The sequence below is a fragment of the Onthophagus taurus genome, chromosome 6 (genome assembly GCF_036711975.1).
Source record: "Onthophagus taurus isolate NC chromosome 6, IU_Otau_3.0, whole genome shotgun sequence".
NCBI lineage: Eukaryota > Metazoa > Arthropoda > Insecta > Coleoptera > Scarabaeidae > Onthophagus > Onthophagus taurus.
The window spans coordinates 30,639,137-30,652,979 of record NC_091971.1 but is presented as its reverse complement, the minus strand read 5'-3'; the positions used below and the strand labels follow the sequence as shown (position 1 = coordinate 30,652,979).

At 32.8% G+C, this 13,843-nt stretch overlaps 1 protein-coding gene across 1 annotated transcript in view; it reads right to left on the bottom strand.

The window, feature by feature from the left end:
- LOC111416476 (Lim3 homeobox protein) overlaps positions 1 to 9,881 on the bottom strand; it is a 76,584-nt gene extending 66,703 nt beyond the window's left edge. Inside the window, exon 1 of the mRNA XM_023048509.2 lies at positions 9,437 to 9,881. Coding sequence (XP_022904277.1) covers positions 9,437 to 9,584 — 148 coding nt within the window. The 5' untranslated portion in view covers positions 9,585 to 9,881. The remainder of the gene's footprint in view (positions 1 to 9,436) is intronic.
- Between the last annotated feature and the right edge of the window lie 3,962 nt (positions 9,882 to 13,843).

Below are 13,843 nucleotides of genomic sequence, written 5' to 3'. Positions count from 1 at the left end.
TTGCAGAAGTTGCTCAGGCAGTGGCTTTGCTGAAAGATGGACGCAGCACTCATTATGCTGCTCGCGTTCTCGGCGCGATACAGAGTATGGTTTGTCGTGCCATTCAAGATTTCGGCAGACTTACACCTTCATCAAAAAACGACCTGAGCCAGGAAGAAGACGCACCAAGACCGTGTTACGAAATTGACATACCACAGCAGTTGAGATAAGAAATTGTCTGGAGCAAGTTCGTCGGGTGAACGTGAGTGAACGCACAGTAAGAAGGAGATTTGAAAAAGCGGGGTTGAGATCACAGAGACCAGCAATTGAACCACAGTTGCTTCAAGAACATCGTGTTGCTCGATTACAATTTGCACGAGATCATGTTTAGTGGACTAATGCAGAGTTGCGAAACGTACTGTTCTCAGACTCTCTAGATGGTCGAGAGAGAGTTTGGAGAGCGTTATGCTCAGTACAACTTTCCTGAAAGAGTACAATACCAGAGAAAAATCTGCTTCGAAGCACGCACGGAGCTTTGCTTTATCAACAGTAATCTAAACGCTATCTAAAATCTAATATTGAAGAAATTTTTGCTGAACACGTGGTTCTCTGCGGCCCATTTATTGGTGACAACTTCTTGTTAGTGCACAATAATGCACGCTTCCATATAGCCCGCATACTGTCCCAATACCTGGATGATTTGGACATTAGCAGAATGGAATTACCTGCACGTAGCGCCAAAATGGGGAAGGCACCTATAGAAATATTGGCAAAGGGTAGACCTTTCAAATAAAGAAAACCATATTCAAATCGAGCAATACGTTCAAAAGTTATTGCAGTTTGAAACTGGGCATCAGTGATGCGTTTTTTATGCCGCTGAGTGTAGTAGTTGAATTTGTTATATATAGGATAGTTTGTAAAGATGCACGAAAAGTAATTGCATACTCTAGAAATTAAAATAATATGACCTGCTCCAATATACCTTAATAAAATATGGCTTGTCTTAGATATACAGGTTACATTACATATTATACATGGTAAGATTGTATTGGATATGTCAATGCGGTTTGCAGGTAGATTATTACCAAATAATCGCAATATCCTAGCAACGCTATCCACTGGTAAGTATCAGAAAAGTCCTGGTCGGGCTATGAAATTAAATAAGAATTATTAAAAATAAGAAACGAATTAATGCAAAAAGATGTTATGACAAAACATGAAAGAATCTGTAATATTTATGAGGCTCAAAGTTCATCATCAACAAGCTGTTCTAGCAAGGAAGATGCATCTAATTCACAATATGTACAAACTCTTGCATACAGCAGTGGTATTGGTACAGACATTTCACCTATGGTGATGTTCAAAAACCAGCGTTTGAAGCCAGAATGGGTAAAGCAAATACGACCTTGAACAGAGGTTGACATAAATGATAGGGGCTGTATAAAAACGGCTATTTTCATCAGATGGCTTGACCACTTTGCCTCATATAAGATAGCCGGAGAAGTGGTGCTAATATTTGATAGAGACTCATCTCATCGGGATAAAACATCACGAGCGCCGCTGCTAACTAAACTAAGCAAATTACTAACAAAAATTATCACGTCGAAGCTATCCAAGAGTATTCAATAAACCTTTATTCATGCATTTGGTGGACCTGAAGAAGCCTTCGGCAGAGTCCGGTTCTGCAAGAACACGGAAGTAATTACAACTACATAAAGGTGATTGAAGAGCTAAATACGAACAATAAAACACGCATAAAGGCAAAAGGGGGTCTAATTGAGGAGCACCTATAACTGTAGGGTCCTAAAGAGTCCTACAGAATCTGATTATGGACAAAATAATCCGAAGCGTTACCGAAGTTAAGTACATCATGACACAAAAGTCCCTAAAAATCTCATTTGAACAACTTGCTGCAAATACTAAATCAATTCCAAACCACAGCGAAAAAAACTAAACATGGAAATATTCGACGAGAAGACTGAAGCAATGGTGATATCGAAAGAGCATATGGGGGGTTTAAATTGAAGTTAAGACACAGGTCAATAAACGCTCCAGAATATCTGGACATTTAAGAGACGTCATATGTAGGAATAAATACATGCCCAAGGAGAGCAAAGTCCGCATCTACGCAGTAAGGTCGGTACTGATTTATGTAACCAAGAACATGGTAAGTGCCCCCGAACGAAAACACTAAGGACGATTATAGGATAAACCAGGAGAGAGCAGATCAGAAGTTCTGTCGGACGACCGTCGAAAAGGTGGCACAAATACTGCATTTCAGCATCTCAAGAGGGCTGATGAAGCAGAAAAAATAAGACATAGTAGCTTTGTTCCAACAAGCGGCCCGACTCGTTGACTTCATTGCATTATTTAACATGTGCGATTGCATTGCTTGTTGGAACAAAGTTTGTGTTAAATAAAGAGGTGGAACGAATAGATTTGCAACCCATAGATGGAGCGGCCTTAAAACCAAGTGAAATCTTTTAGCATAAAAAAATACTGTTGTTCTGTGTTAGGAACAAAACCAGCAATTTGAAGAAGAGTGGTATAGGAGAAGTTTTATTGTCAAAGTTGTTATCCACAGGTTCCCCATTGAAATTACATACAGAGTGTCTTCAGGGCTGCTGGGATCTATCCGTTCTTCTTCACATTATTACTGATGAGGGTTTTTGTTTCTTTAGCTGTGTCTGATACAACAGATGACTCACAATCTTCAATATGTGCTAATCCATGAGAAAAAATTCATCTTCTGACTTCAGTCAATTTGTAAATAATCTGTAACCGTCTTCTTGGTGAAAATATCACCATTATAAAATTCATAAGAAAACAATTGCATCAAGAATGGACATTTTTAACTTTGAATTAGTATAGTTCTAAATTTTGACAATTTTTCTTAATAGATTATTTTCATATTACAATCAAAAAACATCACAAAAAATATAATGTATCCATAAACAATTGTTGCATTTCTCTAAAGATGAAAGAAATTATCTTTTTATTTGAAGAAAAAATGAATATAGTGAAGCTCTTGCTTTTCTATGGAAAAAAGTCGCTAGTATAAAATAGTAAGACCAAAAGGAAATGTATAAGCTTTGTTCAAACCACACTGTAGAAATATTTGAAATAGAAAATTGGAAGAGGAAAATGAAAATGAAATTGAAAGTTGTTGATGACTATGCCAAGACCTCCGAGGTCTTATGATTGATAAAGTGTCTGTGTAGAAGAAGTTTTGTTATTTGAAACCGCTGCTACCCACAAATCGTCAAACATTACATGTACAACATAATTATTGAACAAATCGTTCAATTCTTGAAAATAATTCAAGCTGGTTAAGAAAAATACAAGCACTACCACTGCGGTAAACTTAAATCGATTTAAAACCCGCCCACTCTCATTGCTTCATTTTTAAATCAATGCCTGTACACACGTGTTACGTTACGTGGTAGAAAGTAAATGAAAATTTGCCCAAATTCCCATTCTCTACAGACAATCTTATTTATTCACTAATATCATTTATTAAGCTAAGCTTCACTTGTTTCTTCAAAACAAGTTAATAAACTTTTACCGTGATTATTTAATTATCTTACTATAACCGATTTCTACTCTTATTCTGTCACCGAATGTTTCAAAGAGTCTGTTTTTATGTACACTTCGGTTTATAGTCAATTGAAAATATGTATTTGATACTTCTGAGCATCACGCTTAAAACGGTAAGTTTGGTAACGAATTACCAGAGCATCGAAAACACATTTAAAAACGGATAAGAAAAATAAATTTCAAGTAAGCGACAGGTCTTAATAAAATATAGGATCTTGGGTATTTTACAAAATGCGTTATCTATCACCACTCAATAGATTTATCAAAGAAGTTGGTTTGGAAATTATGCTAACACGACGTTCAGCAGATACAGTGCGTTAATTAATTATCGTACCCGACGTGATCATTGCAAGTATGCAACCAATATCACAGTATTTTTATTGCAATACGCGATTTGCGTATGATGCGTATTGCAGTGTGATATTGGTTGCATACTTGCAATGATGACGTCGGGTACGATAATTAATTAACACACTGTACATTACGGGCGAGAATGTCTTGAAATCGAAATTTCGATATTTATGATTATAGAAAGCAGGTGTTGATAAAGTTGACCAACAACTTAGAGATTATCCTACAAATAGATTACAACACAGACAACTGTTATCAACCGTGCGTCTACTTGTAATAGAACTTCGGAATAACTTTAAAGAATATCTGAATGTAATAAGAAATAATAAATCTGGCATTAAATTATCTGGCGCTGTCAACATTCACAGATAACAAAGGTTTTGTTTGTCTTTTTCTTAATTATTCATAGCTTATGCTCTGTGACCTGCTGGGATCTGTTTGCTCATGGTACGCTCTATCTTTGACTATCCTTGCTAGTCTTGGGGTTTCTATGCGTTCGACATGGGCTTACTATTCCCTACTATTGTCTTCTTTTATAGGTCGATCCCATAACGTCATATCACATGTTTCTCTGACTCTTTTTATGGTCCCACAAGGTGTATCAAACCTCCTGTCGTTATTTGAGCTTTAACCTCGTTTTGGAAGTTCTACACTCATTTATGTTCTAACATTTCTTGTTCGTTCATTCATGAACGAGTTTGTATCATGCTTTCTTACGGACAGCAAATCTTTTAGTTTCTTACAGAGTTCTTCACCTTTTTCTTGATTCTCCCGTTATTGCTTGCCAAACTTGTTTCACCTGTTTTGTATCTTGCATCCTGTGCAAATGTTCCTATCATCTTATGTATGGCTTTTCGATAAACTCATTTAATGATTCGATGTTAGCTTCTTTTCGTATGTTACCTCTTGGTTACTCCCTTAACTCTCCTAATATATTTTATTTAAAATGCCTGCTGTTTTATATTTTATATTTATAATACAGTAGAGCCCCGATATTCGCGGCTTCAAGTTACGCGGATTCGTATATTCGCGTTTTAAATGTTGTTACCTTTTTCAACATCACGACTCGATTATTCACGATCACATAGCAAGTACGTCCTTTTTTTGTTTATTTAAAACGAAGGCTTTACTGTACAAGCAACAAGCTTTATGTGCAAATGCATTTCTCTAGAAATCCCTCATTTATGATCGATTTTAATGTTTGTGTTAGGTTAGGTGCTTATTTTTATGTTTTATATTTTATTCAGGTTAGTATTTCTCCAGATTATTTTACACCATAATATTATAAGCAATTAATCTTACAACAGTACTCATAATGGCTACAAAAAGACCTGCGACGGAAATAAATTTAATTGCCAAACGTGCAGTCACTTATGACTCGAGAAAAAAAGATTCAAGTTCTTGATATTCTCCGGGAAGGGAAAAGAGCTACCGAAGTAGGTCGGGTCTTTGGTGTTAATGAATCTACGATAAGATCTATAAAGAAACAAGAAGATATAATCAGAAATAGCGTAAAAAGTGGCATGTCTTCATCATTATAGGTAACGCCACAAGTTCGCGATGTAAATATTGAAAAAATGGAGAAATCTCTTTATCTTTGGATTGAAGACCAAGGTCGCAGAAATATACCATTAACTAAGGCTAGATTAATGGATAAAGCCAAGGAACTTTATCAACATTTTTCGGGTGATATGGATTGTACTGAAGATGACTGTAAGATTAAAGCAAATAGGGGATGGTCCGAAAGATTTAATCTCCATAACATTAAGTTTTGCAGAAAATCAGCGTCAGCTCATTCATCATCAGCAAGCTACAAAATTTCCTGGTGAAATAGTAAAATTAATAGAAGAAAAAGATTACCATCCTGAATAAGTATGAAACCGGGCTTTATTTGAAACAAATGCCAACACGAACATACATTTCAAAAAATGGAAAGACTGCTCCTGGTTTTAAATCAGTTAAGGATAGAGTTACACTTTTATATTATGCAAATACAGGCGGAGACTTTATTACAAAACCAATGTTAATATATCGAGCAGCTAATCCACGAGCTTTAAAGAACAAGGATCTCTCATCCAGTAGATGCTCTCAAATTACCTCACCCAAGTGTGGAGGTGGTATTTCTTGCCCCCAACACAACGTCCTTGTTACAACCTTTAGACCAAAGTCTTATAACAGTTTATAACAGTCTTTATATCCAGCACGCGTTCAGTTTTATACACGAGAAATCACAAAATACAATATTGACAAATGACATTAAAGTATCAACCATGAGTAATGCTTGGAAAAAACTGTTACAAAAAGACACTGCCCAAAGTGCAAGTGAAGTTGATGAGGGAATAGACAGAGCTATTCTTTTTAAACCATTGTAGCAGCTAATATCGAATCTCTCGTCAATGACCAACAGGAAGAGTTGTGCTGTGCAGACTTAGATATAATAGAAAATGAATTAGGTACAGATGAAGAAGATATTAATTCCCCATGTAACAAATTAATTTTGAAGGAACTTAACTTATTTATACAAGAAGCAAATAATCTTGCTGAAAAGATAGTAGAACATGATCCATTAACGGAATGAAACACAAAATTTAAAAATGGCCTCAATTCTCTTCTTGCTCCTTACAAAGAGCTTCAGAAGGACATGCAACCTTAAGCGTTGCAACCTACTATCCTTTCATTTTTAAACCATTATCTAAAGCAGTTATTTTTGATGAGAAGAATGTTAATTTTTATTATTTTTTTGTTAGTTTATTTTGTTGCTGTTTATTATAGAGTTTATTTTTTTATATTTTAAACAATTATAATTATTTTAGTATATTAGATCTAAATACAAAAATTATTACGGAAACTTCAGTCGTTTTATTTTTAAATTTTAAGATGTGTTTTATTTAATACAAGTATAATGTTGTATTTTCGACATTTGTATTCATCTCTTTCTTCTCTTCTGTCACTCCTGCTCATTTATTCGTTGTATTGCTCTTTTATTTTTTTAGCTCTGTTATCTGTTGCTTGCAGTTCTTCATTTTTTAGAGGTTATTGATAATATATAAGATACTAATAATCAAGTTAGACCGCTTAAAATCATTTTTAAATATTTTAGCTCTAAAACAAAGGTGTGAGACACGGAAGTAATCTTTCCTTTTTATTTTTCATAAACGTCAGGAGACGTTCCATCCAATTTCGATGTGCAGAATCAGTATGCAAACAAGTTGGGTAAAACATAAATAAAATATTTACAATCCATTCATATGCTTAAAGCGATTCCCTCTACATAAAGAGTATTTCAATCTTTTCTAGGATTTCTGATAATTCACAAATTATTCGGGATTGCAATGTTTCGTCGATTCTTCGGAATTCAGATTTTTAGTTTGTCTGTGAAGGAAGTTTGATAATCATAAGACCGAAATCGTTGTGTGAAATATTTGATTTCAATTATAACAGAATATTATTGAAAAAATACTTTCTAACAAATTAATTTAAAATTTAGTGTTGATATGATTTAACAAAAACAGTAAATTTTCGGGGTTAACGGTCAAAATAATGATTGAAACAACTTTATAAAAGTGTTTTTTGTAATTCGCGACGGTAATGAAAGCTATTACAGTACTCAAACGGGTGCTATAATGACACTCTTTACAGCATCCGATGCTGTAATGAGATTTTAGTAACATTTTATGAAATCAGTTCAAGTTGGTGACATTGGGTCATTAATTTTTCTAGTTGTCAATGTGACAACGTTTGTCTATGGATGTTTAAACACGTTCTTAAAATCGAATACAAGGTCCACAATGATGAGGACATTGAACTCTGAGCAATTTCTCTTATTTTGGGAGGTGTACATGAAACATTTTCATCAGGTGAATACGTTTTGTGTTTTGACAGTTTCTATTTGTCATTCAAATTTCTATTTTCAAGTGTTACGTTGTTACCAACTGCTACATACCTATTTGCCTACATTGTCAAAATATATTTTATTTTTGAGAAAAAAAAAAAACGCGAATTACAAAAAATAGCATAAAAAACACGTTTCATAAGACTTAAAGCACTTATTCATTAAAAAACTCGTTTTTCAACTTGAATTCGTGCATTTCAAGCGTGTCTTACGAAACTTGTTTTTTAATATACTATTTAAGCACTTTTATATCATTATGTTATTATTATGTTGTTTCAATCATCATTTTGACCATTAATGAAACAAGATTTCTTGAATCCAACCCTGTGTATGGATAATAATGAAATAGATTCAGTAAAGTTAGTTCGAAAGTAAAAATTAAAACAAATTATATTATATTAATAATATAGCTATATTTCAAAATATTTCAAATTCATTCAGGTTTTAATGTGTTGAAATTAATTTCTTTATTCCTATTAATCTATTACCAACGAATTTTTGAATCGATCAGTAGTACTACAACTTCATAGGCTTATCAAGATTTCATTGATATTACACCATGAAATAAAATGTATTTAGATGGAAAATTCTTTAAAATTTAGTGTTGCTTCTTTCAACAATAAATATTTTTTAATTCTCATAAATAAGGCACATTGTAATGATTTTTCAATTTCAACTCGATATGTTAATAATAATAGAAGATATAAAAGTAAAAATGGAAACAATAATATCTCTAGAACAAATTGAGATATCACCATTAAATAAAAAGCATTCTAAAGCAAATTTATTTAGATTTTAATGTGTCAAAATTAACTTCTTCGTCCCTATTAATCTATTACCGACGATTTTTTGAACACACCAATATCTTGATGAAATTATATATATTATATTGATATTAAAAAAATCTAGTTTCAAAAAATAATTGAGATAACAAGAATTTTTTCGATAATTATTTAAGATTTGGTGTTGAAGGAATAATTTTTTAATTCCCGTAAACCTCATTGTAACGATTTTTTAAATTAAACCCCATGTTAATATTAATTCTAAATAAATTTGCTTTAAAATGCATCTTGGTTAATAGTGATATCTTAATTTGTTCTAGAGGTGTGATTGTTTCAATTTTTAGTTTCAATGAGGCGTAGGGCTTCATTGCAATAATTTTTTAAATTCAACCCGGTTTGATAATAATAAAAGAATTGAATAGAAGATATAAATTGTCTCAATTTCCAAATATAATCCAAAGGTTTTTTTCTTAATTTGCAGTATACACAAATACGAACTTATTTTAAATGGTAAGTTGTTATAGTACTAGACCGAAAATTGAACTGAAAAATTATGCAGAATATGGATAATAAGAATCATTGTCAAGAGCAACTGGTAGACATTAAGGATTAACGATAGTATAAAGTACTATTAAGAAATATTAGGAGCAGTTGAAGAACTTCAAATTCTTTATGAAACCGGATCATTTTCTTGTACAAATGAATAAACTTGCTTTCTAACAAGTAATGTAGTTTTATTGCACCGTTTTTAATAAAATTTTATATGATTCTGTTTTGAAGAATAACAGCAGAGTTTGATGAAGTAATAGTAAGTAGAAATTTGAAATGCACTCACCATCTAAAGTTTTATTTCTGGCTAAAAGTGCAAGTAAAACATCTGAGTTTGGTGGTCCGTCCATTGAATGAGGAGCCATCATGGGTGGACCACCTGGGACGAGACCTTGGACGTGTTGAAGACTTCGAGTTTGTTCCAAAAGGGACATCTCGCCTTAATTTTTGCGTTTCTGTCACACTCCCAGAACCAAAAATAGTCGCGTTGTTCACCGAACGAGCCGCGAAACCGACCTGACTGACGACAGTTTTATCAACTTCTCAGGGTTTCTTATCGAAAATCTAAAAGATAAAAACGGGGTCCACTTGTAATTTAAATTTAATATGTATGTGGATGTACGAATCCCGAGTATTTTCCCATTATTTATTTTAATTGTAGATGTTTTTTTAATTAATTTTTGAGGGTTTGATTTTTTTTTGATTTTTTGGAAAAATTTTTCAAACCGAACCGACGTTTGCGGCGAGCTGCGGCTGAACTATGGCGGAAGACGACGCCATTATTGGACATCAGTCTTGATTATCAGTGGTGATGACGTCACGCGACGCCGACGCCGGCGCTCCTCTTTAACCACGCCTACACACTACACGCTGCAGGTTTGAAAAGTGTCGATTTTAAAACATCTCGACCAAAAAAAAAGATTGAGCTTTTTTATAGTGCCTATTGATAAAACAGAAGTAATCAAAAGCTTTGATTTTTATAACGTTATGATTACACATTATGAGAATATGAATTACATCATAAAGTGATAAATCAATGTATGAAATCATAAAAATAAAAAGGTAAAGATTACGCTGTACTATATGTTTACATTGTAAATATTTATTAATTAATTTATTTGGGTATTAACTACTACAATTACAATTAAAGTTAATATAATATATAAATCATATCTTAATTCTTAATATATCTTTCTCACTTTTTCGAATAGTTGCTACCCTCAATCGAATAGAATCGAATTTATCGATTTCAAAAAAACGATAAACTATGTAAAAATAGAAGGATTAGTAACATTTTCAGATCCTAAAATTGTTTAACTTTTGCAATAATTAATATTAAAATTCAAAATTCCCTCTATAAAAGCTTTGGTGACGTTTACGATGTTTTCGCGTAAAATCAAGAAGACACAAACGTGCATCGTTCGGATCTCTTCTTCTAGCGCATAAGATTCTCGTGGCATCTCGTTCATGCACCTTTTATTGATTTTCATTTCAACCAATCGCGTGCGAAACGCCGGTGGCGTCACCAAAGTTTTTTCAAATTTTCACTATTTTTTTTTTGAAAAAACTAAAGCCCAGTTTGAAAAATAAAAAATTATAGAAGTCTTCAATTTTGCTAAACTATCGAATAAGCCAATAAAAAATTTGTAACGGCCCCATTATCTATTCTTAAACATTTATTATACATATGTATACAAATACGCCACCAGATCCGAGAAAAAAAGCAATGCACATTTGCACAGTAGGTCGAATATATCGATAATAACTAAACAGGAAATAAAACAGCACTGAAACAACTAAAAAGGCCCAGGATAGAAATAGAGATAGAATCACCATCGACATGTTAAAGGAGGAAGGAACAATCGTAGAAGAGGCAGTGTACATAATTCTTATCAAGTGCCTTAGCGAATGTAAAATACATGACACATGGCATAATGCAGAAGTCATCTTACTTCGCACCATTAGTTTCATATCGACTCATCCAACGAAAACTGTTGTAACTCATTTTGAAACAGAGTTCAAAAAAACGCTGTTAAAGTTTCTTTCCAATACTTATCTAGTGATTTAGAAAAAAAATGTATATTAATTTTTATGTAAATACAAAGTTGTATGTGAGTCCTATATCAGAAAATCAAGCAAATTATTAAAATCTAATTTTTTTATTATTTTCTTGACTTTGTTTTAATGAGTTGCTACAGTTTTCGTCGGAATTAGTTAATTTATTGCGACTATCCGGTGACCATGTTAACTCTCTAATCTTGTTTAATTTTACCTGTTTATGATTTTCATCAACTTTCCAATATTGATTCTTTACCATATCAGAAAAACTGACAAAATCGGCTTGAGGCATTTCTTTAACTATATTGGGCTTACCGGTTACTTTAGCCATTATTATTATAGTAGTTCTTTTTCTTAAAACCGGTGCGTTATCTGAATTTCAAAAACATTTGCTGCATGAGCAAACATAGAGAAAATGTAACGATTTCTGTTTTGCCGTCCACAATTGTTAGAACAGATAAATACTTTATTGACATTAAAAGTGTAACAAACAGCTACTTATTTCATTTGGGCCTGGTTTTACAACCTCTTCGTTCCAAATATAGCAGTATCCTTGACTATTGTCCCTGTCATAAATTGTAAAATTGTATGTGAAAAAAAAACAAACCGTTCAATCCTCAACTGCCAAGTTTTTGTCTTTATGTTTTAAAGACCTAGATATAATTTTATTACTCAAGTGCGTATCGTATTTTTCTTGCATTTTGTATCTTTATCTGCATTTTCATAAGCAGTGCAAAGTTGGCACTGATCTTTCTTGGGCTTAAAAACCTATATTAAATTCGGAATTGAAAACTTTTTTTAATATATTCACTGTGCATGCAATATATTTTTGAGATATATAGACCGTTTCCCAAATACATTTTGCTTGAATTTTTTCTAATGTAAAGAGATAGAACTAAGGGGAAAAGGTTAATGTGTCTTCTTCTACAGTTCCACTTTCTCCGATTTTCTTCAAAACAGTTGTCACCCATATCTCCCATATTCCTAGCATATTGCAAAACATTGTTTTGTAAATTTTTATAACCGCATGGCAAACATTCAATTTGTAAACTCGTGCAAAATTATGCCTTGGATCGTTTTTGTGTATAACTTGCTCTTTTTCTGTTTACTGCACGCACATTACAATATAATCCCACTGTCTTGTGTGGTCCCCTAACTTCCAGAAGTCCTGAAATATTTTCTTCCTTTGGTCTTCATCAAATTTCTCTCGGCACCTATTTCTGCAGTTTACTTTACATTTTTACATTATTTTTCTAGAAGCAATAACATTGCCTTTTCTATTTTCGTGTTCAATTCCTAAATTTAGTTCTCTCTTAGCTGTTTTGTCTTTTACACCATTGCTTTATTTTCAGGATTAACATCCGAATAATTGGAGTTATCTATTTCGTAATTAGAAGTACATTTTTCTTCGTGGAATTGATTAATTTATCACATAGGTACTGTCCTTCCTGCAATATCACTCTGTATATTTTCCGGTAAACAACTTTCTGTTTGGTTTTTTATATTATAGCTTGAGGGAGGATACTTGCATCTGATCCTGTTTATAAATATTAATTGTACATAATAACAGAAAGAAAACTATAATTTATTATCTACTCACCACAATAATTAGTGTAGGCTTCAACCCTTTGCTTTGCTAATTTTAGAATTATTTCTGTTCTATTCATTTTACACTACTTTAATCCAAACATACACAAATCAGAATTAGTGATGAGTAAACAACCCTAACCCCAAAATTTAACAAGTGGCGCAAAGAAACGATAGTAACTCAAGGTCGTTGCGAGATTTTCTACTGATTAAGGAACGGAACTGTAGTAACACAACTTATGATATTAAAATATCATGAATATTAAATCACAGCTTTCATTTCAAATACAGTAACTTAACATAAGATGCTCTTCCTAGAAAAAATACTACTCAGTTTGACTTACCATAAACTCAATTCTGTACGTTTAGTTGTATATAGTATATTGCCAGAAGTTACAACAACTTAGCACGTAAAATCTTCTGCTCTTATCAAGATGTCGAAGGAGGCCAGAACCTACCTACCAATTGATAAATTGTAGATTTATGTTGAGTAAGGATATTTGCTTATAAAGCTAATATTTGTTGATATTAGTTTTATAGTATAATGTTTAGATATATCAATAGGATATCGATAAATTGATAAATTATGGGGAAAATGTTGAGGATGACATTGACGATATAAGAAGATATAGAAATGATATTAACAGATTTGACAAGATTCGTTAATTAAAGATATCAAGGATGACATTAATAGATGATGAAAAAGTTGTTTAGAGTGTATTGAAAAAGATGTCTTTCATGGCAGTGTTAAAAAATATCAACAATTATGTTAAGAATGTCGAGCATGATGTTGAAAGATACGGTAAGCAATGGTGAGGAAGGATTGAAATAAAAGCCGAAGAAGATAAACGGTTTTTGTTTTAAGCGTCATCGTCATAAGCAAATATGCTTTTGGAAAAAACGTGGATTATAATATTAAGTAAGGGCATGAACGGGTGCAATGAAATCTTGTCAAACGGCTGCTCTTGAAGCCCTATTCGGTCTCACACCACTTCATCTGTACATCCAACAGGAACCAGTCGTATCACTGAAAACATATTCTTCACTC